Source organism: Chlorocebus sabaeus, chromosome 19 (genome assembly GCF_047675955.1).
Source record: "Chlorocebus sabaeus isolate Y175 chromosome 19, mChlSab1.0.hap1, whole genome shotgun sequence".
NCBI classification, from domain to species: domain Eukaryota; kingdom Metazoa; phylum Chordata; class Mammalia; order Primates; family Cercopithecidae; genus Chlorocebus; species Chlorocebus sabaeus.
In genome coordinates, this window is record NC_132922.1 from 33,720,654 (window position 1) to 33,744,140 (window position 23,487).

Genomic DNA, 23,487 nt, shown 5'->3' on the forward strand with positions numbered 1-23,487 from the left:
CTGACTTAAGTTAGTCTTCTAAATTCTGATCAACTGTAGTTGAACTGAATTAAGATCTTGCCCTTCAAAGCTGAGGACTAAAGGACACCACTAACTTATTCTTTTTATATTATTATTATTATTATTATTTTTTCGAGATGGAGTCTCACGCCGTCACCCAGGCTGGAGTGCACTGGCGCGATCTCGGCTCACTGCAACTTCTGCTGCCCGGGTTCAAGCGATTCTCCTGCTTCAACCTCCTGAGTAGCTGGGATTTTAAGGTGCCTGCCACCGCGCTCGGCTAGTTTTTTTTTTTTTTTTTTTTTTTTTTTTTTTTTTGAGACGGAGTCTCGCTGTCGCCCAGGCTGGAGTGAAGTGGCCGGATCTCAGCTCACTGCAAGCTCCGCCTCCCGGGTTTACGCCATTCTCCTGCCTCAGCCTCCCGAGTAGCTGGGACTACAGGCGCCCGCCACCTCGCCCGGCTAGTGTTTTTTTGGTTTGTTTGTTTGTTTGTTTTTGAGACGGAGTCTCGCTCTGTCGCCCAGGCTGGAGTGCAGTGGCGCGAGCTCGGCTCACTGCAAGCTCCCCCTCCCGGGTTCACGCCGTTCTCCTGCCTCAGCCTCCCCGAGTAGCTGGGACTACGGGCGCCCGCCGCCACGCCTAGCTATTTTTTTTTTGTATTTTTAGTAGAGACGGGGTTTCACCGTGTTAGCCAGGATGGTCTCGCTCTCCTGACCTCGTGATCCGCCCGCCTGGGCCTCCCAAAGTGCTGGGATTACAGGCTTGAGCCACTGCGCCCGGCTGTATTTTTTTTTTTTTTTTTTTTTTTTTTTTTGAGACGGAGTCCCGCTCTGTCACCCAGGCTGGCATGCTGGCATGCAGTAGGGCGATCTCGGCTCACCGCAATCTTCGCCTCCTGGGCTCCAGCGATTCTCCTGCCTCAGCCTCCCACATAGCTGGGACTACAGGCATGTGCCACCACGCCCGGTTAATTTTGTAGTTTTAGTAGAGACAGGGTTTCTCCACGTTGATCAGGCTGGTCTCGAACTCCTGACCTCAGGTGACCCGCCTGCCCCGGCCTCCCAAAGTGCTGGGATTACAGGCGTGAGCCACCATGCCCGGCCAATTTTTTGTATTTTTAGTAGAGACGGGGTTTCACTATGTTGGCCAGGCTGGTCTTGAACTCCTGACATCATGATTCACCCGCCTCAGCCTCCCAAAGTGCTGGGATTACAGGTGTGAGCCACCGTGCCTGGCCCTATTTTATTATTTTTAAAATAGAGAAGGGGTCTCCCTATGTTGCCCAGGGGTGATCTGGAACTCCTGGATTCAAGCGTTCCTCCCACCTTGACCTTCCAAAGTGCTGGGATTACAGGGGTGAGCCACGGCACCCTGGCCTGCTAACTTGTGGGGTAGTACAGTCTCTGGCCATACTCTCAACTCCCTTCCTCTCTGCTAGTCCTAAATACATCGTAGGCTCCCGCGTTTTTAGTGTAGCTATACCTATGAACGAGCCACAGAATCTGAGGGCATCCTACACATTTCAAAGGGTGGGAATAGAGACGACTCTTTCTCCAGCAGAATCTCCCCTCATGACCCGGGACTACCAGATCCAGCTCTGCTGGGGCCTCCATGGACGGAGTCGGCTTCCTCTCAGTGACCGAAGTCCATTCTTTGCTCATTCACCCTTGTGTTTACTGCGGGAGCCGCGCAGCGGACACAGTTGTGTTCCCTAAGTGTTTGCTGACTTAGTCATCCGGCCCTCTCTGGAGTAGTTATTTTGTATCGTGTATTACATTCCTGCCTCTACCTCTCCGCAGTGCGCGCGTGGGGGCGGGCTCAGGTGCGCAGTCTCCCTATGCGCGGGGAGGGCGTCAGCGGGTTTGCACACTTAAAGACTTAACAATTGGCGCGCGACGACTGACACGGGCCCAGAGGGCCTGAACACCACTAATGGTCTGCCCCACCGACAGGTCCCTGAAGTCAAGGTTGAGACCCCCGGCCCAGATAGTCCGCGAAGCTGAGGGAGGCCGGTCTGGGGCCTGCCGCGCGAGTTCCCGGGATCCGCAGGCGCGGGGCGACAGTGCAGGCGCCCCCGCCCAGGCCGTGCCCACCGTGCGCCGCGGCCCGCTCACCGCGATCTCGGTCTAGGAGGCGGCGGGACCTCGCACTTCTTCCTTACAACGTAGCCCCTGTGTGGCCTGAGGGTCGAGTTCCGTAGGCGCCCGACTGGCTCCGCGCACTTACAGGACTACAACTCCCGTGATGCCGCGCGCGCCGGCCGCTGATTGGCTGCGCGGCGGGGGGACTCGCGGGCGGGCGGTACGTTGTGCACGTGCGCGCGGCGACGGCCGGATGGCTCCGTGGGGCTGTGTGGCTTCGCTCGGCGCGGATCGCGGGCTTTGCTGGCGGGCGGCGCGCGCGGCTGCGGGGCTCCTGGGCCGCCCCTCCCGCAGGAGCTATGCTGTGGGCCCAGCTCAGGTGAGGACGTCCGGGTTCCGGCCGAGCCAGTCGCCACTCAGGGCCGGAGGCGGGGCGGAGAGCCGCGGGGAAGGAGGGACGGTCGGGCTGGCATCCCCGCCTCCTGGAAACTAACTGGACAGTCGTCGCGCCCGAGTGCGTCTAGCTCTTGCCGGGGGCCCGATGTGCCCTCCCTCTCCATGACTCGCCCGCGGCCTCGGAAACGCTACTCCCGCGGGAGAGCGCTGGTCAGGACGGCCTCGGCCAGGCTACTCGTCAGCCCCTGCGCTTCCCGGAGGTGTCCGCGTCCCTGTTTTCCCTGTGCGTTTTCTGATTTCCACCATGAGGTCGTTTGGGCCGTGCTTTTCATTTGCATGTGGAGGAGATGGGGCCCCGCGCCGGGAAGCGCGCCTGCGGGTGCGCCGCCCCCAAGTGCGTGTGGGTTTGGTGCGGGCCTTGGGATCAGTTCAGCTCTAGGTGACCTCGGCTGAGTGCTGGAGGCTCCGCGGGCGGGAGCAGGAGGGCTGGAGCCGGCGCCTGCTGTGTGTCCGGCACGATAGTGATGTGTGAGCCTCCCCGACGCTTCGGAGGAGGTGTGACCTTGTGTGGTGAGGAAGCCACAGCGGGAGACGGCTGTGCCGGGACGTTAAACCTGATTGGTCAGATCCACGGCTCTCACGCTCCGTTGGGCCGTTTTGCCTTTTCCTGTAAAAGGAACCACTTTGTCTTCTGAACCCACAAGTAATATTTTACATTAACATACTGATTTCACAGTAATCCTTGCTTTTTTTTGTTTGTTTTTGTTTTTTTTAGACAGCGTCTCACTCTGTCACCAGGCTGGAGTGCAGTGGCGCAAGTGGCGCAATATCTGCTCACTGCAACCTCCGCCTCCCAGGTTCAAGCGATTCTCCTACCTCAGCCTCCTGCGTAGCTGGGATTACAGGTGTGCGCCACTACACCTGGCTAATTTTTGTATTTTTAGTAGAGACAGGGTTTCACCATGTTGGCCAGGCTGGTCTCAAACTTTTGACCTCAGATGATCCGCCCATCTTGGCTTCCCAGAGTGGTGAGATTGCAGGCGTGAGCCACTGCGCCCGGCCAAACTACTTACATTAAAAAAAAGGCATAGTGCTTACTTTGTGCCAGGTTCTTCACAATTATTCGTATAATCTTTATAACAACTCCGAGGAAAGTACGATTATTAGTCTTCCCATTTTATAGATGGGGCAGAGGCACAGAGAGGTTAAGCAGCTTACCCAAGGGCACACAGCTGGTAAGTGACAGAATCTGGAATTCAGGTAGTCTGGTGCCAGAGTCTAAGCTCTTAACAGCTGTGTTATCTTTATGATTTTTACATATGGAGCAGCTAAGGTTCAAAGCAGCTGAGTGACTTGGCCAGTGTCACAGAGCTAGAAGTGACCAAAGTGTAAGTATGAAATGAGAATATGTTGATAAAAGGACTTACAAACTGTCAGGATATAAATATAAGGAAATATTGCCCTTATTTATAACTATTATATTGGCTCTAGCATCTCCGCAGTGTCCGGAGATGTTTGCAAGTGACTCTTCGGTAGAGTAGAAAAAGAAGAATGCAGCATAGCATAGAGTTTGAGCACGAGCTTTAGAATTGAATCCTGTGCAGTCTGTTAGCAGCTTCACTTAAGGCAAGTTACTTAGCTTTCCAAGCTTCCGTTTCCCCATCTTTGTAATGGATCTATTACTTGTAATCCCAGCTACTCAGGAGGCTGAAGCAGGAGAATCCCTTGAACCTGGGAGGGAAGTTGCAGTGAGCGGGGATTGGGCCACTGCACTCCAGCCTGGGCAACAGAGCAAGACTCTATCAAAAAAAAAAAAAAAGAAAATTAACCTTAGTGTACCTTTTTTTGCTTTACCAAGTTTTTAATTTTTAAAACTTTTTACTTTTTTGTAATAGCACTTAGCTTAAAACACAACGCATTCATTTATATCATTGTTCCATAGCTTTTTTCTTTCTTTTTTTGTGACGGCGTCTAGCTCTGTCGCCCAGGCTGGAGTGCAGTGGCGCCATCTCGCCTCACTGCAACCTCCGCCTCACGGGTTCAAGCAATTCACCTTCCTCAGCCTCCCAAGTAGCTGGGATTACGGACGCCCGCCACCACGCCCAGCTAATTTTTGTATTTTTAGTGGAGACGGGGCTTCACCATATTGGCCAGGCTGGTCTCGAACTCCAGACCTCATGATCCACCTGCCTTGGTCTCCCAAAGTGTTGGGATTACAAGCATGAGCCACTGCACCTGGCCGGCTTTTTTCTTTTATTTTCTTTTTCTTTTTTTTTTTTTTTTGAGATGGAGTCTCGCGCGCTGTGTCACCCAGGCTGGAGTGCAGTGGTGTGGTCTCAGCTCACTGCAAGCTCTGCCTCCTGGGTTTACACCATTCTCCAGCCTCAGCCTCCAGAGTAGCTGGGACTACAGGCGCCTGCCCCTACGCCTGGCTAATATTTTGTATTTTTAGTAGAGATGGTGTTTCATGTGTTGGCCAAACTGGTCTCGAACTCCTGACCTCGTGATCCGCCCGCCTTTGCCTCCCAGAGTGCTGGGATTACAGGCGTGAGCCACCATGCCCTGCCTTAAAAAATTTTTTTTTAAACTTTTGTTAAAAGTGAAGACACAAAACACATACTAGCCCAGGCCTACATAAGGTCGGGTCAGGTAATCCGTATCACTGTCTTCCGCCTTCACACCATGTCCCATTGGAAGGTCTTTAGGGCAGTCATATGCATGGGACTGTCATCTGTGTTAACAGTGCTGTCTTCTGTATATCTTCTGAAGGACCTCTCTGAGGCTCTTGAGGTGTCACTCTTACCAGAAATATGTCCATTGTGGTTTGCTTGGTTTCTTTTTTTGTCATAGGTTTGCTTGTAAGCGGATAATGTACCATAAACATTCTTCTCTAGTATTGAAAACCTTTTGGTATTGGAGTTCATGTTTCAGACTTTTTAAGGAACTTGAGGTCTGTAAAAGCTTCTGCTGAACCCTTCACTGTGAATTTTCTTGAATGTTCTTTTCTTTCTGCAGCTACCTTTTCTCTTGCCTCTTCTTCAGCTATGAGTTCCTGTTCCATTATAATCTTAAGGGACCACTGTATGCGCAGTGTGTCATTGACTGAAACATCGTGGTGGTGCGTGACTGTATTACCATCTTGTATTAGTGTGGTACATTTGTTATAATTGATGTACACCTTCACTTTTTATGGTACTGGGTGCCTGGTTCTCTGTGTACATCCTGAAGGTTGGGGAGGGGTTTGTAGTGATGGATGAGGGAGCCTTATGAATATTGCTCAATATTCCTGAAAACTTTGCTGTTCTAATTACAGGGGCTATGGATTCTTATTTTTAAGAAGGCAAATCTTGGGCTGGGCGTGGTGGGTCATGCCTGTAATCCCAGCACTTTGGGAGGCCAAGATGACCAGATCACGAGGTCAGGAGTTTGAGACCGGCCTGGCCAATATGGTGAAACCCCGTCTCTACTAAAAATATAAGAAATAAGCTGGGCGTGTTGGTGCGTGCCAGTAGTCCCAGCTACTTGGGAGGCTGAGGCAGGAGAATCGCTTGAACGCAGGAGGCGGAGGTTGTAGTGAGTTGAGATTGCACCACTGCACTCCAGCCTGGGTGACAGAGTGAGACTCCTCAAAAAAAAAACAAGGCAAATCTTATGACTTTACGCAATGACCATTAAAACTATGTATGGTAAATTTTGCAGCCATTGTACAAACGAGCTTTTTTTTTTTTTAACTATGTAAGTTTTCAGAAATTCAAAAATTGGCATAATATGAACCCCTGTGCCCATCTCCCAGATTGATTAATGTTTTTCCACACCTGTTTTGCTTATCTCCCTCCTCCTTTTTTTGTGGCTCTAAGATTTTAAAGTAAATCTCTGATTTCTTGTCATTTCAATCCTAAATTCTTCTGTGTGTACCTCTAAGAAAATAAGGACATTCTGGCTGGGTGCCATGGATCACACCTGTAATCCCAGCACTTTGGGAGTTGGAAGGATTACTTCAGCCCAGGAGTTCCAGACCAGCCCAGGCAATATAGGGAGACCCTGCCTCTACAAAAAAAAAAAAAATTAGCCAGGCATGTTGTGGCATATGCTTGTAGTCCCAGCTACTTGGGAGGCTGAAGCAAGAGGATCCTTTGAGCTCAGGAGGTTGAGGTTGCAGTAAGCTGAGATGACACTAGTGTACCCAGCCTTGGTGACAGAGTGAGACCCTGTTTTGTCTCAACCAAAAAAAAAAAAAAAAAGAAAATAAGGACATTCTGAACATAACCACAATGCCAATATCATACCTAACAACATTAGTAATTCCTTAATATCACTTAAAATCTAGGCCTTTAAAAATTTTTTTAATTTATTTTTTATTTTTATTTATTTATGTTTTGAGATGGAGTTTACCTCTTGTTGCCCAGGCTGGAGTGCCATGGCGTGATCTTGGCTCACTGCAATCTCTACCTCCTCAGTTCAAGCAATTCTCCTACCTCAGCCTTCCGAGTAGCTGGGATTACAGGCAGGTGCCACCACGCCCAGCTAATTTTGTATTTTTAATAGAGACAGGGTTTCTCCATGTTGGTCAGGTTCATCTCAAACTCCCAACCTCAGGTGATCTGCCCGCCTCAGCCTCCCAAAGTGCTGGGATTACAGGCGTGAGCCACCGCACCTGGCGCCTTTTTTTTTTTTTTTTTAACCCAAAAAATTTGAGATAAAATGTAGGCCTTATTAAAATGTATCTGATTGTCTCCAGATTTTGAGCAAATGAGTTTTAAGTTTAAATTTTCAGAACAGTATGCTCTGTTCATAACGGTACAAAAAAGATGTTAGGGCTGGGCATGATGGCTCAAGCCTGTAGTGCTAACACTTTGGAAGGCCAAGGTGGGAGGATCCCTTGAGCCCAGGAGGTTGAGGCTGCAGTGAGCCTCGATTGTGTCACTGCACTACAGCCTGGGTGACGGAGCAAGGCTGTTTCTTAAAAAAAGTGTTGGCCGGGCACGGTGGCTCATGCCTGTAATCCCAGTACTTTGGGAGGCCAAGGCAAGTCCAGGAGTTCGAGACCAGCTTTGAGACCAGACCCATATGGCGAAACTGCATCTCTGCCAAATACAAAAATTAGATGGGTGTGGTGGTGCACACCTATAGTCCCAGCTACTTGGGAGGCTGAGGTGGGAGGATTGCTTGAGCCCGGGTGGTGGAGGTTGCAGCAAGCCAAGATCACGCCTCAAAAAAGTGTTGGAATCGCCCAGTCCTTACCTCCAGGGACTTACTTTCTAAGGGCCACTCTTTTCCTTCAGAAAGGGATAGGGTGGTCAGGAAGTGCTCATTTCTCCCTAACCGTTTATCCTTTGGGTCATTCAGCATCCAGTCAGCCTTTGTCGAGCACCTGTGAGTCTAAGCACTGTGCCAGGTATGGGGGTAAAGGGCAAATCACATCCACTCCTCCCTTTAAGCCCAGGCAGTGATTCTCCTTGAGAAGAATAGGAAAATGAAATCCGAAAAGTGCTGTGGTTACTTTTCCCAGGAAGAATGCATGTAACGTTTAAAGAGGCTTTATGAAATCTATCTGTGGGCCTAGGTTAGGACCCCCATTCTAGTGAGATTTCTTGGGGAATAGGGAGGGACTCCAGGGATCCTTGAGGATACATGAGTATGTTTGGAGCTCACAGCGGGGGTCTGGCAGGAGGTGGGGGAAGCAGTCCTGGGGTCCCCTGTTTTCTCTGAGGTGCTGCCGAGTTGCCAGCTGAATTTGAGGCTGAATCCTGTATCCAGCACTTGTGAACTGGGTGACCCTTGCTGAGTTCTCTCTGAGGTTGGTGTCTTATTTGTCCAGTCAGGTAATTTAGTGCCTGTATATACCAGGCCTTGTATAAACCAGGCACATTTTGCTAGGCAAGGCCATTTGGAGATGCTGACACTTCCCCAAAGGGCTGCCAAAAAGAATACATAAAAATGCCTTTGTTACATGTCTGGCTGAGTGCTTGGGACAGTGACAGGTCTGGGTGCAACAGCATAATCCTGTGAAGCCAAGGGTTAGAGGCACCATTTGTCCAGGCATTTCCTGTGTGGCATGTGGGGCTTGGTCCCTTTTCTCTTGGCAGCTATTTTTTGGTGTTCAGGTGTGATATCTTGTTGGCTCGAGGTGCTTCCTCCTGTTTTTCCAGGGTCCCTGCCCCCCTCCTGCTTGGCTCTGTAGCTGTCATTGTCCAAGCTTGGAGGGCTGGTGTACAAGCTAGCATGGAGGAGCTGGAAGACTGCCTCTCCCCGGGGTCTTGCCTGTTCAGTGGAAGGGAGATGGGATCATTACAGCCACTCCAGTCCCTATTTTACTGACCCAGAGGCATCCCTCAGCTTCCTTGACCCCACATGCTCTTGGTTTTCCTCCTTGCACTGTCTTTTGCTGGCAGGTCTTGTGTGGTCCCTTGTTAAGTGGTATTGTTCTTCCTGGTTATCTGAGAGGAGAGACCTTCCACATTTTTCATCTCCAAGACCTGTCCAGTGCTGATGTCTCCACTTGCCTGTCTCCTGGTCCAAAGTGGGACTTAACTTTGTATCCTCCAATGACCTTTCACTGCCTGCTCCTACTGTGCCCTTGGGTTCAGTGACTCATAGCAGCATCCATCCTCCCGGGTTCCCAGACCAAATTTAAAAAGCATGGGAGTCCGTGTGGCTCTCCCTCTTCCCTCCACCCCTGTATCTGGCTGGTTACCAAGTCATGACTGTTCCGTCTCTGATAATGCCCCCTGACCTCCATTCTTATCCCGCTCTCCCAGGTGAAACCTCCATCTTCTCTGTCTTGAATTGCGTTTGGTCCCACCTGGTCTTCTTTGAGTTAACTCCTTTCAGTCTATCCAATGTGGTCTTTTATCTGCAGCCAATTCTTTTTTCTATAGTTCGGGTCTGATGATACCACTTTCCATTTTCAGACTCCTTAAATTGGCCTAGGAGACCTGTGATGGCCGATCTTCCCCACCCCTGTGGGTCAGGTGCCCCTCGTGTGGGCTCATCTCTTAGTGCAAGGCTCCCTGTAGATTGTCCTAGGGCTGCTTGTCTAATTTCTTCTCATTGAACCATGTAGGCAGGCAGGAACCACTCATCTAGTCTGGGGGTGACCGGGGGGTGCAAAGAATTTTGTTACAGTATATATTTAACACTTTCATTGCCTGGCACAAAATTCTCTTTGAAGAAACTGCCTTTGTTTAATTCTGTTTATTTATTTAGAACTTACCTAGAATTGATTTGCACTTGCAAAAATGCTGCTGTTTTAGAGTTTGCTTTCTAGGCTGATTGCTTGCTCTGTCACCCTAGCTAAGAAACTAGGAACTGGAGCGCCATTTCTTTTCCTTTCTTTCTTTCTTTCCTTTTATTTTATTATTATTATTTTTTAATGGAGTCTAGCTTTGTTGCGCAGGCTAGAGTGCAGTGGCGCGATCTCGGCTCACTGCAACCTCCGCCTCCCAGGTTCAAGTGATTCTCCTGCCTCGGCCTCCTGAGTAGGTGGGATGACAAGCGCCCAACACCACGCCTGGCTAATTTTTGTATTTTTAGTAGAGGCGGGGTTTCACCATGTTGGCCAGACTGGTCTTTAACTCCTGATCTCAAGTGGTCTACCCTCTTGAGCCTCCCAAAGTGCTGGGATTACAGGTGTGAGCCACCACACCTGGCCTGGAGCACCATTTCTGTTTCTGGTTGCTCTTTATAAAGGGAGCTCTGTGCATAGAGTAGGTGTGTCAATAAGAATGACTTGACCTGGTTGGCACCAACAAAAGAAGAGTAGCAAACAAGTTAGGTTAGATTTGTTTTGGCGATTGAAGAACATCTTGTATGTTAACAGGCAGTTTATAAAACGAGAAATGGAATGATTTTTAAAAACAGCATTCAACTTTATAAATCCAGGAAATGCAGATCGAGAAGAGATAATTTTTTACCTTTAAATTATCAAAAAGTTTGATAATTAACAAACAAACAGTTGTGAAAATCAATACTGTAAGGGTAAAGTACGTTGCCAGTGGACATGTTTTTGAACAGCAATTTGTCAGCAGGTGTTTGCGTAATTACATTTGCTCTCTCTGATTTATTACTCCTATTTTTAAGAATCTAGCTTGGCCGGGCGCGGTGGCTCAAGCCTGTAATCCCAGCACTTTGGGAGGCCGAGGCGGGCGGATCACGAGGTCAGGATATCGAGACCATCCTGGCTAACCCGGTGAAACCCCGTCTCTACTAAAAAATACGAAAAAAAACTAGCCGGGCGAGGTGGCGGGCGCCTATAGTCCCAGCTACTCAGGAGGCTGAGGCAGGAGAATGGCCTGAACCCAGGAGGCGGAGCTTGCAGTGAGCCGAGATCTGGCCACTGCACTCCAGCCTGGGCGACAGAGTGAGACTCCATCTCAAAAAAAAAAAAAAAAAAGAATCTAGCTCAAGGAAATACCCATAATGTGGGAAAAAAATCAGTATTCCTGAAGAGGTTCCTTGTAGCATTATTTTTCATAGCAAAATTGTGGAAAACTGTCCAAAATATAGAGACCAATATTAGTGAATCATTCACTCAGAATAGTATGTAGCCAGAAATGTTGTTTAGGAAATAGAGCCATGCATAATTAATATGGAATGATAGGGCGGGGTGCAGTGGCTCACGCCTGTAATCCCAACACTTTGAGAGGCCAACACTTTGAGGTGATCTTGGGTGGATCACCTAAGGTCAGGAGTTCGAGACCAGCCTGGTCAACATGGCGTAACCTCGTCTCCACTAAAAATACAAATATTAGCTGAGCATGGTGGGGTGCACCTGTAATCCCAGCTATTTGGGAGACTGAGGCAGAAGAATCACTTGAACGTGGGAGGCAGAGGTTGCGGTGAGCTGAGATCGCGCTGCTGCTCTCCAGCCTCGGCGACAGAGCAAGACTCTGTCTCAAAAAAAAAAAAAAAAAAAAAAGATAGCCAAGAGATATCAACTAAAAAAGTAAGAGGGAAAACAAAGTCAACATGATTCTATGTGTGTGTTAAGATTAGAAAGTTGTGTATACTATGGATTTATAAAAGCCTTCTGGAAATTAGGCAAGACAGGAATAGGACTAAGTAAGTTGGAGACAAGAAACTTCTGAAACATTTTTGTATTGTCTGTAGTGATTGAGGTTATATTTTTTTAACTTTTTGCTATAATAAAATCTTAAAAGATGTTATAAAGGCTATTGTAATCCATAAAAATATTTATGATATGTCAAGCAAAAAAGGACGAGATGATGCAAAATTGCGTATAATACAGTTGTAGCTACAAGACAAATATAAGAATAGAGAAAAAAGGGAAACTATTAATTGGTTGTTTTAAAGTGTTGGGGTTAGGCCAGACTCGGTGGCTCACACCTAATAATCCTAGCACTTTGGGAAGCTGAGGTGGGAGGATCCCTTGAGCCCGGTGGGTCAAGGCTGCAGTGAGCCATGATCACACCACTGTACTCCAGTCTGGGCGACAGGAAGACTGTCTGTAAAAACAAATGATTAAAAATAAGTGTTGGGATTATATTTTCTTTGGATTTCTCTATTTTCTAATTTAAAAATTACCCTATCAGAATCTCGTCTTCATTTTTTTGTTCTTTCTGACAGGTTTTCAAGGGACATGAGTGACCCGAGGATGGTGTTGAGCCTCTCTTTGTAAGGGTTGTTTCTTTGTTCTCTTCCTACCTCTTGACTCACCTACTGGTAATTATCTTACCATCTCTGCAGAGCCCGCCCACCTTTGGGTTCCTGTTGGACATCGATGGAGTGCTTGTGCGGGGCCACAGAGTGATCCCTGCTGCTCTGGAAGCCTTCCGAAGGCTGATGAACTCCCAGGGGCAGCTGCGGGTGCCCGTGGTTTTTGTCACAAATGCTGGGAACAGCTTACAACACAGCAAAGCCCAGGAGCTGTCAGCCCTGCTGGGGTGCGAGGTGAGAAGGCAGCCAGAGGCATGGAAGCCCACAGACCTGGTTCTTAGTGGAGCCCCTGCCCCAGCTCCAAGTCCCTTTCCCTTGGGTTGGGATATGGAATCACCTGGTCATGGCCACAGCTGAACACAGAAATCCTGCCCGTGTATTTGGTAGTTGTAGTTTATGTCCTTGTATCTGTTTCTTTTCTTCTGGGTATTGGGGGTGTGAGTCCCTGGAAAGCAAAGGTCACACACATGTCTGGAACTCTGCATAGCGGGAATAGCAGGTGCAGCTCTGAGGTCACATCTTGGCTTTCCTGAGTGTGATGTGTACACCTGAAGGAGTGCTGTCCTCTTCAGCCACCTGCAGCCCTGCACCATATCCCAACTTTGATACATTCTTGTTTGTTGAGGGTGAATTCAGCTTTTGGGAAGAGTCCTTTGGAGCCAAGAGAGTAAATAAAATGGCTGGTTTATTAGATGATGCTACTCAAAGTTGCATGTAAAGTGTGACGGAATAAAATTGATTCCTTACTGTGATTTCCAGAGAGAATTCCAAAAACCTTCCAACTAAAGGCTGCATTGTTAGGGTTAGTATAAATGTTAAGCAGCTAAGTCTTAGCAGAACTGAAAATAGAAAGTAAAAGACCAATTTCTGTGACAGTGACAGGGAGCACACATGAACCCTGTGACTTCCAAATGGGGGCTTGGGAAATCCAAACTGAACCTGACGGGATGGCGGTGGCGAGTGGTCAGAACCCACATCTGTGGCATTTCTGGTCTCTTGTTTTGTGTGGCAAGAACCAAATGAGACAGGTTCTTCTCACATCTGTTTGGGTGCCTTTTAGAAGTGCTGCTGGGTGCTAGAAAGGGCTTTGCTCACCTTTCTTTTTCTGAGCAGGCTAAAGGACCTGCCACCTGTCTCATTATTTCTCTCAACAGTTCTGTCTTCCTCTGCCCTCCCCTGTCTTGGCTGTCCCTACAGGTGGATGCAGACCAAGTTATCCTCTCTCACAGCCCCATGAAGCTCTTCTCAGAGTACCATGACAAGCGGATGCTGGTGTCTGGGCAGGGGCCCGTGGTGGAAAATGCCCAGGGGTATCCTTTTGGTCTTAACTCAGGGAAGGGGCAGGGCTGGGGCGTTTCCTCCCTTAGCTGAGTGGGGACTGTAGTGAGGAGTGCTGGGTGCTGGGGTACACAGGCGATGTTGTGGTCTCAGGGGAGGGAGGAAAGCTCCCGATTGTGGTCAGTCCTCATGTCTGGTGGTTTCTAGAAGCCAGTCCTCATACCCCTGCATCAGAATCCTCCGGGAGGCTTAAAATACAGATTCCAGGGTATCTGCGCTGGAGCCTTAATTCACTAGGTCTAGGGTAAAACTCAGGAATCTGTATTTTTTTAAAAAACAAAACACCTCTCTTAGTGGTTCTGTAACTAGGTTTGGGAACCCCTGCTCTAGCCTCTTCTTTGGGGTGCCCAGTCAGTTTATTAGCCAGTGGTAGTGAAGCAGCTATGGGGAGCTTGTCTCTGGGAGCCTGCGGAATAATACCTGACCCGTGTTTCAAGCAACTGAGTTGTGCTGAGCACATCCTGTGTACCAGTGGTCTGCCGCACACTCTGAATGGGATGAGGACTGGGATGAGGACGTGGGCCTTAGGAATCAATCAAGGGCGTGTGCTTGAGGAGGCAAGAATAACCCCGTGCGCAATAAAGGAGCGTTTATGATGGTGTATGATGAAAGTCCTATAAGCTCACAGGAGCTGCGCCACAGGCGTTGAGGGGAGGGGTTGGAGTATCCCTGGGGCAGGAGTTGCCTGTGGCTTCTTGGAGGTGTACCGTGGAGCCCCGGGAGATGGCTAAGCTTTCTTAGGCAGGGGAAGTAGGAGGTTGGGAACAGGATAGGGAGAGGAATGAAAGAACAGGAAGGGTGGGTGGTGCCAGGGTGTCGGGAACCTTGGAAGTAAACTTGAGGAGTCTGACCAACTTCTCAGGGCAATGGAGGGCAGAGCAGGCTTTATTGCTGATGGGGCAATCTGATAGAATCAGGATTTTGGGGAAATTCATTTTGAAAGTAATCTGAAACCATGTCCAGTTAAGATTGCAAGTTGGAATTGAGGACAGGAAGATGGAGGCAGCTGAAGCTGGCTTGTCCCTCCCCAAGGCCGCCTCTTCCTTGCTGATTTGGGTTCATCCTTTAAGATTTTAGCTCCAGCCCTACTTCTCCATGACTCCTCTGGACTCCCCAGCCCACTGAAGAGTCTTCTGAACTCAGCACAGACTGGCAGCACTGTTCTTAGAACACTGGTTTGAATGGGCTCTGAATGTGCTAGGCTCCTTGGGGACAGAACCTTTTTTTTTTTTGAGACAGGGTCTCACTCTGTTGCCCAGGTTGGAGTGCAGTGGTGCAATCATAGCTCACTATAGCCTTGACCTCCTGGGCTCAAGTGATCCTCCTGCCCCAGCCTCCTGAGTAGCCTCCTGAGTAGGCTACAGGTGGGCACCACCATGCCTGACTGACTTTATTTGTAGAGACAAGGTCTCACTACATTGCCCAGGCTGGCCTGGAACTCCTGGCCTCAAGCCATCCTGCTGCCTCAGCCTCCCAAAGTGCTGGGATTTCAGGCATGAGCCACTGCACCCAGCTGGGGACAGAGATTCTTACGTGCCTTTGCCCCGTGGGCTGTGCCCAGCGTAGGACCTGGTAGCTGGCATGTGCCTGGTGACTGCTGGTGGGTTAGCCAGGAGCTGCCCTCTCTACTCTGGCTGTGCAGTTATAGCCTGCCTGCCAGCACCTGCAGGATTTGTGCCATCCTTGCCGAGCTCTGCTTGGTGCCCTCCTGCCTGGCTTGATCAGTAGTGGGTTGTGTTCCCTTCACTTGTGATTTGATGCATTCAGAAAGGCTTCTTCCCCAAGAACTGTCCAGCATTACTTCCTGAGCTTGCTCCAGGCTGGGCTTCCGAAATGTTGTTACCGTGGATGAGTTGCGGATGGCCTTCCCTCTGCTTGACATGGTGGACCTGGAGCGGCGGCTGAAGACCACGGTAATAAGGAGCACGGGTTGGGCTGTGTCATCCTTCACTCCTCCCGTGCCCTGCATTGGCTGTGTCACTGACCTTGCAAGCCCTTCTGCAGAGCTGTGATTTGTCCATGCTTCTGCATGTCCATTGCCTCTTTGGAGGCACATCTGGCTAAGGGTTTTGTTCCCTGAATTTATGAGAATGGCTCAGAGGCTGGCTGCAGTGGCTTATACCTGTAATCTCAATGCTTTGGGAGGACTGTTTGAGCCCCGGAGTTCAAGACCAGCCTGGGCAACATAGTGAGACCCCGTCTCTACAAAAAAATTTAAAAAAAATTGGCCAGGTATGGTGGGTCACGCCTATAATTCCAGCACTTTGGGAGGCCAAGGCAGGTGGATCACCTGAGGTTGGGAGTTCCAGACCAGCCTGGCCAACATGACGAAACCCTGTCTCTACTAAAAATGCAAAAATTAGCCAGGAACAGTGTTGGACGCCTATAATCCCAGCTACTTGGGAGGCTGAGGTAGGGGAATCGCTTGAACCCGAGAGGCAGAGGTCGCAGTGAGCCGAGATCATGCCGTTGTACTCCAGTCTGGGTGACAGAGTGAGACTGCGTCTCAAAAAAAAAAAAAAAAAAAAAAAAAAAAAAAAGCCAGATATGGTGGCATATGCCTGTAGTCCCAACTACACAGGAGTCTGAGGAAGGAGGGTTGCTTGAGCCCAGGCGCTGGAGGCTGCAGTGAGCTGTGATCACTGCACTCCAGCCTTGGCGACTGAGTGAGACCCTGTCTCAAAAAAAAAAAAAAAGGAAAAAATAGCCCAGAGAAGTGAACGGCTTTACTCCCTGTCCTCTCTGTATTGTTTGTCATTACCTGGGAACCCCTTTCAGAGTCGCAGCATCCCTTCCAACAAGGAATTCCAGACTTACTGGCCGGCCTTCCCAGTGCTGCCCAGGAGAGCTGCTGGCCATTGTGAAGGTAGCAATCCTGAAGCCCGGCACTGAGCTGCCCTTGGGAGAGGCGGCTTGCTTGCAGAGGAAGCACTGGCCAGTCTGCACATCTGCCCAGGTGCTCTGTGTGCTGGGCTCATTTTTGAGCACTGACTTTGTCTGCCGTCTCATCTGATCCCTGGTGATCCTCTGCAGCGTGACTACCATCTCTTGAGGTGCCCGTTGGCTCACTTTCTCCTCATCGCACTGTCTACGTATGACATGGCTCAGGTCTTGAGTCAGACCATTCTCACAGTTTGACGACATGGAGTTATAAACAGATAACTTACTTTTATTTGCAGATGTAGCTTAAGTCCTTCCTCCTCCAGAGCTTTCTGATGGAACAGAGCACTTCCTCTCCTGTGAGGGCTTTCTCCCTGACCTGGGCAAGTTCTGTGGAGAACCAGAATGTCAGAGTTGGAACAGATCTCAGAATAGCTCAGAGACAGCCCCACACAGGGGAGTGACCTGTCCTGGGTCACATAGTTGGTTGGTGGCAGAGCCAAGACTACCATGGCCTGGGGATGGAATGGACCCTCAAGGCTGGTTGAGTGAAGCCGCCTGCTCGAGAACCGACAGGAGGAGAAATGGCCCATCAGGCCCCGATGCCGCCTTCATCTCCACGGGCTCACCTGCATCCTTAGCTGCCTGATTCTAGACTCTTACTTGGCTGTGTCTTGTGTCCTCTCCCACTGGAGAAAGACACCTGACCACCCTTCCTCCTGGTGACTTCACACCTGGTGTCCTGCCTGTTCTGTGGCCCCACCTGGCCGTTGTCTTTTCGCCTTTCTCGCATCTTCCTCAGTCCTCTCCAGCTTTCCCTTGGCTTGGGCTTGGCCACGAGTGTGGGGTCTGTGGAGCGTGTCTCCCCTCCCAGCACCCTGGAGGTGGAGGTGTGGTTCTCCAGGAGTGGACGGTGACTTGTGTTTATAGCCTCTCATTTATCTCTCTGCAGCCCCTCCCGAGGAATGACTTCCCCCCCATTGAAGGTAAGAGAGGTCGTCTTTGATGAGTTGTGAGGTCTTTTCTCCCTGTCCTCTCTGGCCCTCAGGCTGTCTCGGTGTGACTGCCTGCAGCCTGGTTCAGCAGCAAGGGGGCCTTGGAGTCAGGACACCCGGGCTCTGGTCTGGATCTGCCACTCACCACCTCTGAGACTGTTGTTAGTCTTTCCTTCCCCTTGCCACTCACTATTGCAGGAAAACCATAAGCTTAGAGACTTTTAGCAGTGGAAAGGCACCTAGAGGTGATCTGCTCTAGTGTTTCTCAACTTTCAAACCTAGTTCTCCCCTTTTTATAGCAAGAACGTTGGAATATCCCCTTTATTATCCTGAAGCGAAATTCATAGGTAATATAACTTCTATACACACATATTAAAAATTAGTTCAGTATAAAGCCCTAACTGTAATAGGGGGATATAAAAGGAGACATTTTTAGTAAGAAGATAATGTATTTCAGTATGTAGTACTTATCCAAGAAGTAAAATGGTTGCACTAAACAGCATCACCATGAATGTTAACAGCTACAAATGCAGGCTGATGTCAGTGTGTTCATAGGTGTGATAGGCGTGTTTTACAGGTGACTCAGAAATCAGGGGCAGCATTGCCATTGGTCAAGTAATTTTCCAAAACAGGGAACAACTCCTGGTAGAGTTTTCAAATGGCAACGTACAGTCTTCTCTTGACTTACAGGATAGTTGTATTTTTGGAACAATCTGGTTTATTTTTGGAAAAATCGATGTTTATTGAAACTGTACAAAAATACTTTGTGATTGTATGTAAAATAGAATTGTTCAAGTAATTCTGAAAAGGTTGTTCACCTATGTGGATATCAGGATATCAGGATATCAGGTGGGACATTCAAATGTTATTAGGACATGGGAAAGATTTTCCTTTTTCTTTTCGTTGTTTTGTAGAGACGGGATCTCACTATGTTGCCTAGGCTAGTCTCAAACTCCTGGGCTCAAGCAGTCCTCCTACCCTGGCTCCCAGAGTCCTGGAATTACAGACACAAGCCACCACACGCAGCCATGGGATGGTCTTTTTAAAAATTAATTTTACTTTTACTGTGGGATAGTTTTCGATTGTGCAGGATTGTCCTGAGTGTGTAGCATCCCTGGCCCCCTCCCACAACCTTCACTTGCTAGGTTTTAGTCATTGTGACAATTAAAATTGCCCCTGATTTCTAAAGCACCTCATAAGGGGTGGTGCTGCCCCATTGAGAATCACTGCTCTGGTGCAGTTCACCGGCCCTGTACCTTAGTGTCAGCAGAGTCCTTTGCCTAGTGCTTCCTGTGTGTCTAGTCCTGGGCTGTTTACTGATGATATAGTTCATTTTTATCCTCACAACAGCATTATAAGTAGTGTTGCTGTTATGTAGTTGCAGTTGAGGAAACTGGGGCTTGGAGAAGAGAAGTTACTTGCCCACAGTCATACAGGAAGATCGGTGGAGTCCAGGTTGGGGTTCAAGTCTGTATCACTCCACACCCCCTCTCCTGGCTGTTAGGTTCTGCTGGTCCCTGGGCTCAGAGAGAAGTGACTGAGGGAACAGGAGCCCTTGCTAAGTCGTGTGAGGGAGAGTGTGGTGGCAGAGCCCCAGCCAGCAAGGAGAAGTAGGCCTGAGACATGCTGCTTTTGTTTTGTAACCTCTTCTGTGAAGCACCAGTGGACTGAAGTCAGAATGGGAGCCCTCAGGAATCTCCTTCCTGGGCCCTGGGCCTTGTGCACCCAGGGTGGATGGGTAAGGGGCTCTAGTAGGCTTGTTGGGGAGCTGTGCCCTGCCCAACTGGGTGCACCATGGGTAGAGGGCTTGTGGGCAGGTAGCCCTAGCTGGCATCCTGAGGGCCTGCTACCTGCCCTGCAGCCCTCACCTGCGCCTCTGTTCTTTAAAGGGGTGCTCCTCCTAGGGGAGCCGGTCCGCTGGGAGACCAGCCTGCAGCTGATCATGGATGTCCTCCTCAGCAATGGGAGCCCTGGGACTGGCCTGGCGACACCCCCCTACCCCCACCTCCCCATCCTGGCCAGCAACATGGATCTCCTGTGGATGGCTGAAGCCAAGATGCCCAGGTGAGGACACAAAGCTCCCAGCCTCGGTCTGGTGGTCCACTCCTGGCTGCTGCCTGGGCAGTCCTGCAGGCAGTTCCCACCTGTCATCCTGACACCAGGGTGCTCGGACCTTACTTAGGTAGGCCCTGTTGTTGCTGCAGTAAGCTGGCCTTTGGAAGGGCTTTCAAGGATCACTCCACATATTCATTACTAAACCTAAACTACAGATTACGGAGTCTGAGGATGTATTGAGAGGATGTTTCACACATGACCCCTGCCCCCTATAATCTTAACAGAACATGCTCTTTGTGTCTGTGGACCCAAACCGTGGATACTTTTTGTGCTGTATCAGTGCACATTCAGTTGCCCTTCCTTCCTTGGCTCCACCCTGTAGCATTGGTTCTTTCACTTTCTTGTTTCCTTTTACCCATAAGACATAGGGCAGGAGGAAGCAAGCATTTGCCTTTTGTGTGTGTGTGTGTGTGTGTAGATAGGGTCTCACTCTCTTATCCAGGCTGGAGTGCAGTGGTGCAGTCATAACTCACTGCAGCCTTGAACTCTTGGCCTTAAGTGATCCCCCTGCCTCAGCCTCCAAAAGTGCTGGGATTACAGACGTGCACCATCATGCCAGCCAAGGATTGTTCTGTTGGTTGCACAGACCAGACAACTGAGACCCAGCGGATAAGTGGCTTTCTCAGGGGCATGCAGGTGCCTACACTCCCTGCTCAGCTGTGTTGGTATCATCTGTTCTGTCTTATTCTGGGGATAGCACAGATAGAGGCAGCCCTTTTTTGGCCCTCAAGGTGCTTACTTGAAGGCCAGCTGACAGCTGCTGTGTACTGTTTGGTTGCTGTTATCTGCATGGCCAGACTCTTGAGTCAGCCTGCTGTTGACCCCCAGTCAACAGTGCTCGTCAGCAGAGGGTGGGCACGGCCCAGTACTGCCTCAGGGCCCATCTCAGTAGTCCTAGAGAGACAGGGGTATGAGATGCTCTTGTCACTTTTAAAGTGTATGTCTGTGGCTCGAGGCTTGGCATTGTCTCTGAAGTATTATTCCTAGAGGAGGGATGCTGACACTAGATCAGTGGGCTTGGTTGGTTATGTCGCTGTGAACTGAAAAGGAAGGGGCAGATTTCAATTTATAAACCAGATTTTAGATGAACTTTTCTAATTAAAAATAGAATTCTTTACATAAATGACACTGAAAAATGTGGTGGCTCACGCTTGTGATACCAACACTTCGGGAGGCTGAGGTGGGTAGATCACCTGAGATCAGGAGTTCAAGATTAGCCTGGCCAACATGGCAAAACCCCGTCTTTAATAAAAATATAAAAATTAGCGGGACATGGTGGTGCGCACCTGTAATCCCAGCTATTTGGGAGGCTGAGGCAGGAGAATCGCTTGAACCTGGGAGGTAGAGGTTGCAGTGAGCCAAGATTGCACCCAAGCGCCAGCCATCATATCAGCATTCTAGGTGTCAGGAAAGAGTTGGGGAGGGCAGAGAGGGCAGAGAAGAATACCCTGTCCACAGTTTTTTTTTTTTTTTTTTTTTAGACGGAGTCTTGCTCTTTCGCCCAGGCTGGAGTGCAGTGGAGTGGTACAGTCTTGGCCCGCTGCAGCCTCCACCTCCTGGGTTCAAGTGATTCTCCTGCCTCAGTCCCTCAAGTAGCTGGGACTACAGGCATGTGCCACCATACCCAGCTAATTTTTGCATTTTTAGCAGAGACAGGGTTTCACCATGTTGGCCAGACTGGTCTTGAACTCCTGACCTCAGGTGATCCACCTGCCTTGGCCTCCCAAAGTGCTGGGATTACAGGCATGAGCCACTGCACCTGTCCCCCTGTCCCCAGTTATAAGGATGCTTACTAAAAGTTTAGCCCAGCATTCTGCTTTCCTTGACTGTAGCTTAGTCACATGGCCACACCTCACTGGAAGGGAGGCAAGGGAAGGTCTTTTTCACACCTAGTGGCAATATGATCAGCTGAAAATGGACACCAGCAAAGAAGGGAGAAGGGCAACCATAGTCTGTCCCAGCTCTGCAGCAGGATTTAAGCTCTGGAGTCAGACTGAGTTGTAATCCTAGCTCTGCCATCTTAAACAAATTACTTAATCTTGCTGTGCCTTGGTTTCCTCATTTTACAAATAGTGTCATCTCATAGAGTTTTTCTGAGAGGGAAATGTGAAATGCTGCCTCCAGTGCCAGCACAGAAGAGCCTGGCGATCAGGAAGACTGAACTGCTGCATGCTCGTTTCTGGCAGGTTTGGACATGGCACCTTTCTGCTGTGCCTGGAAACCATTTACCAGAAAGTGACGGGCAAGGAGCTGAGATACGAGGGCCTGATGGGCAAACCCAGCATCCTCACTTACCAGTACGCCCAGGACCTGATCAGACGACAGGCGGAGAGGCGGGGCTGGGTCGCCCCCATCCGGAAGCTCTATGCTGTGGGGTAGGCTCTGCTCCTCCTCCTTCATCCCTTTTATGACGTCCCCTTCCCTCCCTCTCTCTCTAGTCTCACCCCCGTTTCCCTATATCTTATTCACTCTTCTGCCCCGAAACTCTTCTCTGCTCCCTTTCCTTTGCAACATTGAGTTAGGGTTTTCTCCGTTTTCCTTTTCCGGCGTGGCTGCCCCTGCCAGTGACAACCCTACATCTGACATATACGGCGCCAACCTGTTCCACCAGTACCTGCAGAAGGAGACGCGTGACGGGGCGCCAGACCTAGGGGCCGGGGGCCCACGGCAGCAGCAGCCCTCAGCAAACCAGAGTTGCATCTCCATCCTGGTGTGCACAGGCGTCTACAATCCCAGGAACCCGCAGTCCACGGAGCCTGTCCTTGGAGGAGAGCAGCCTCCATTCCACGGGCACCGAGACTTATGCTTTAGTCCAGGGCTCATGGAGGCCTCCCACGTGGTGAATGACGTGAATGAGGCTGTGCAGCTGGTCTTCCGCAAGGAGGGCTGGGCTTCGGAGTGAGGGCAGTGCGGGGGAGGCAAGGGGGTGAGCCTGGACCTGTGGGCGAGTCCCATTGGCTGTGCTCTGGCCTGATCCCTGGGCTCAGGTCAGGGCTTGGTTTCCTTGCCACCATTCCTGCTGTCCCATGAGTGTGGCATTACTGGTCACTTAGAAGAAGACAGTGGCTCTTTTTCCCTGCTGGGTAGCATTTTGTATGGAACTGTCAGAATTTTCTGGGCACAGTTCCCTTGTGCCTCTCCTGGCAGTCTAACCCCAGGCCATTCTCTTCACCTGTGTGCCTCAGTGTCCTTCTCGTTTCAGTAGGAACTTCTGAAAAGGGGGAGGCAGTGTGGAATACTGTGGACGTCTGTGCAGAGCCTTTGCCGGCACTGAAGGCGTGCAGCCTGTCGGCAGAGTATCTAACACCAGATGCTACTTTTTACTGTATTTTAGTTTATTGCCCAGAGATTTGGGGCTTTTTTTAAAATTAAAATAATTATAATAAATATTCATGATGCTGTCTCTTGTGAAGCTCTGTCTGGAGTGCACTAAAAGTCCTGTGGGAAAAGGAGGAGTGAGTGGTGTGGGCAGCCCAGGGGCTGGGAGATGGGTGGCATTTCAGCTCCACGAGGTGCCCACATCTCCTTTCCTACCTCCCGCCCCCAAGCCCATACCCATTCTGGGCCGTGAAGCTTGAGGTTGTCTAGGAATGAGTTTGGCATATACTTAGCTGTACTTAGCAACTTCCCTGGAGTGGAAAAGGAGGGATCTTGTTACTGATTGTTCTAAAGGAAGCAGCTCTTCCTGCAGTGATTCTAGAAAACATGCCGCTTCCTGCATCCCTTCCTCTGGGAGTAACCAACTTCATTTCTTCATTTGTGTCACCCATGGCCTCAGCATCTGCAAATCCCCCACTCAGTTTACTCCAGTAGCCGTTTGCGTTTGACACAGCTGATACCTCCCTCCCTTGCTCTTTTTTTATTTTTTAGAGACGGAGTCTTGCTCTGTCATCCGGGTTGGAGTGCAGTGGCACGATCATGGCTCCCTTGAACCTCCCGGGTTCAGGCAATTCTCCCACCTCAGCCTCCTGAGTAGCTGGTACTACAGGCACACACCACCACGCCTG

General features: G+C 49.9%; 1 protein-coding gene across 3 annotated transcripts; it reads left to right on the plus strand.

The window, feature by feature from the left end:
• The first annotated feature begins 2,286 nt into the window (after nucleotides 1-2,286).
• HDHD5 (haloacid dehalogenase like hydrolase domain containing 5) lies at nucleotides 2,287-22,892 on the plus strand. Of its 3 annotated transcripts, none has more exons than XM_073007094.1 (8): nucleotides 2,287-2,460; nucleotides 12,183-12,386; nucleotides 13,350-13,462; nucleotides 15,310-15,403; nucleotides 17,323-17,356; nucleotides 19,255-19,429; nucleotides 21,667-21,855; nucleotides 22,046-22,892. In XM_073007094.1, exons 1-8 carry the CDS (start codon nucleotides 2,335-2,337, stop codon nucleotides 22,380-22,382), a joined length of 1,272 nt encoding a protein of 423 aa, XP_072863195.1. In that variant the 5' UTR covers nucleotides 2,287-2,334; the 3' UTR covers nucleotides 22,383-22,892. The 3 variants fall into 3 exon arrangements, with proteins under 3 accessions (XP_072863195.1, XP_072863197.1, XP_072863196.1); XM_073007096.1 differs by lacking the exon at nucleotides 2,287-2,460 and adding an exon at nucleotides 2,560-2,760; XM_073007095.1 differs by lacking the exon at nucleotides 2,287-2,460 and adding an exon at nucleotides 2,776-2,871.
• The last annotated feature ends 595 nt before the right edge of the window (nucleotides 22,893-23,487 follow it).

What these genes read in the sequence shown, in the direction of transcription:
- HDHD5 (XM_073007094.1), top strand. Translation starts at nt 2,335, where the DNA reads ATGGCTCCGTGGGGCTGTGTGGCTTCGCTCGGCGCGGATCGCGGGCTT. An exon ending in TGACTTCCCCCCCATTGAAG is followed by an intron (nt 17,357 to 19,254) that starts GTAAGAGAGGTC and finishes TGTTCTTTAAAG; the next exon opens with GGGTGCTCCTCCTAGGGGAG. An exon ending in CGGAAGCTCTATGCTGTGGG is followed by an intron (nt 21,856 to 22,045) that starts GTAGGCTCTGCT and finishes TGCCCCTGCCAG; the next exon opens with TGACAACCCTACATCTGACA.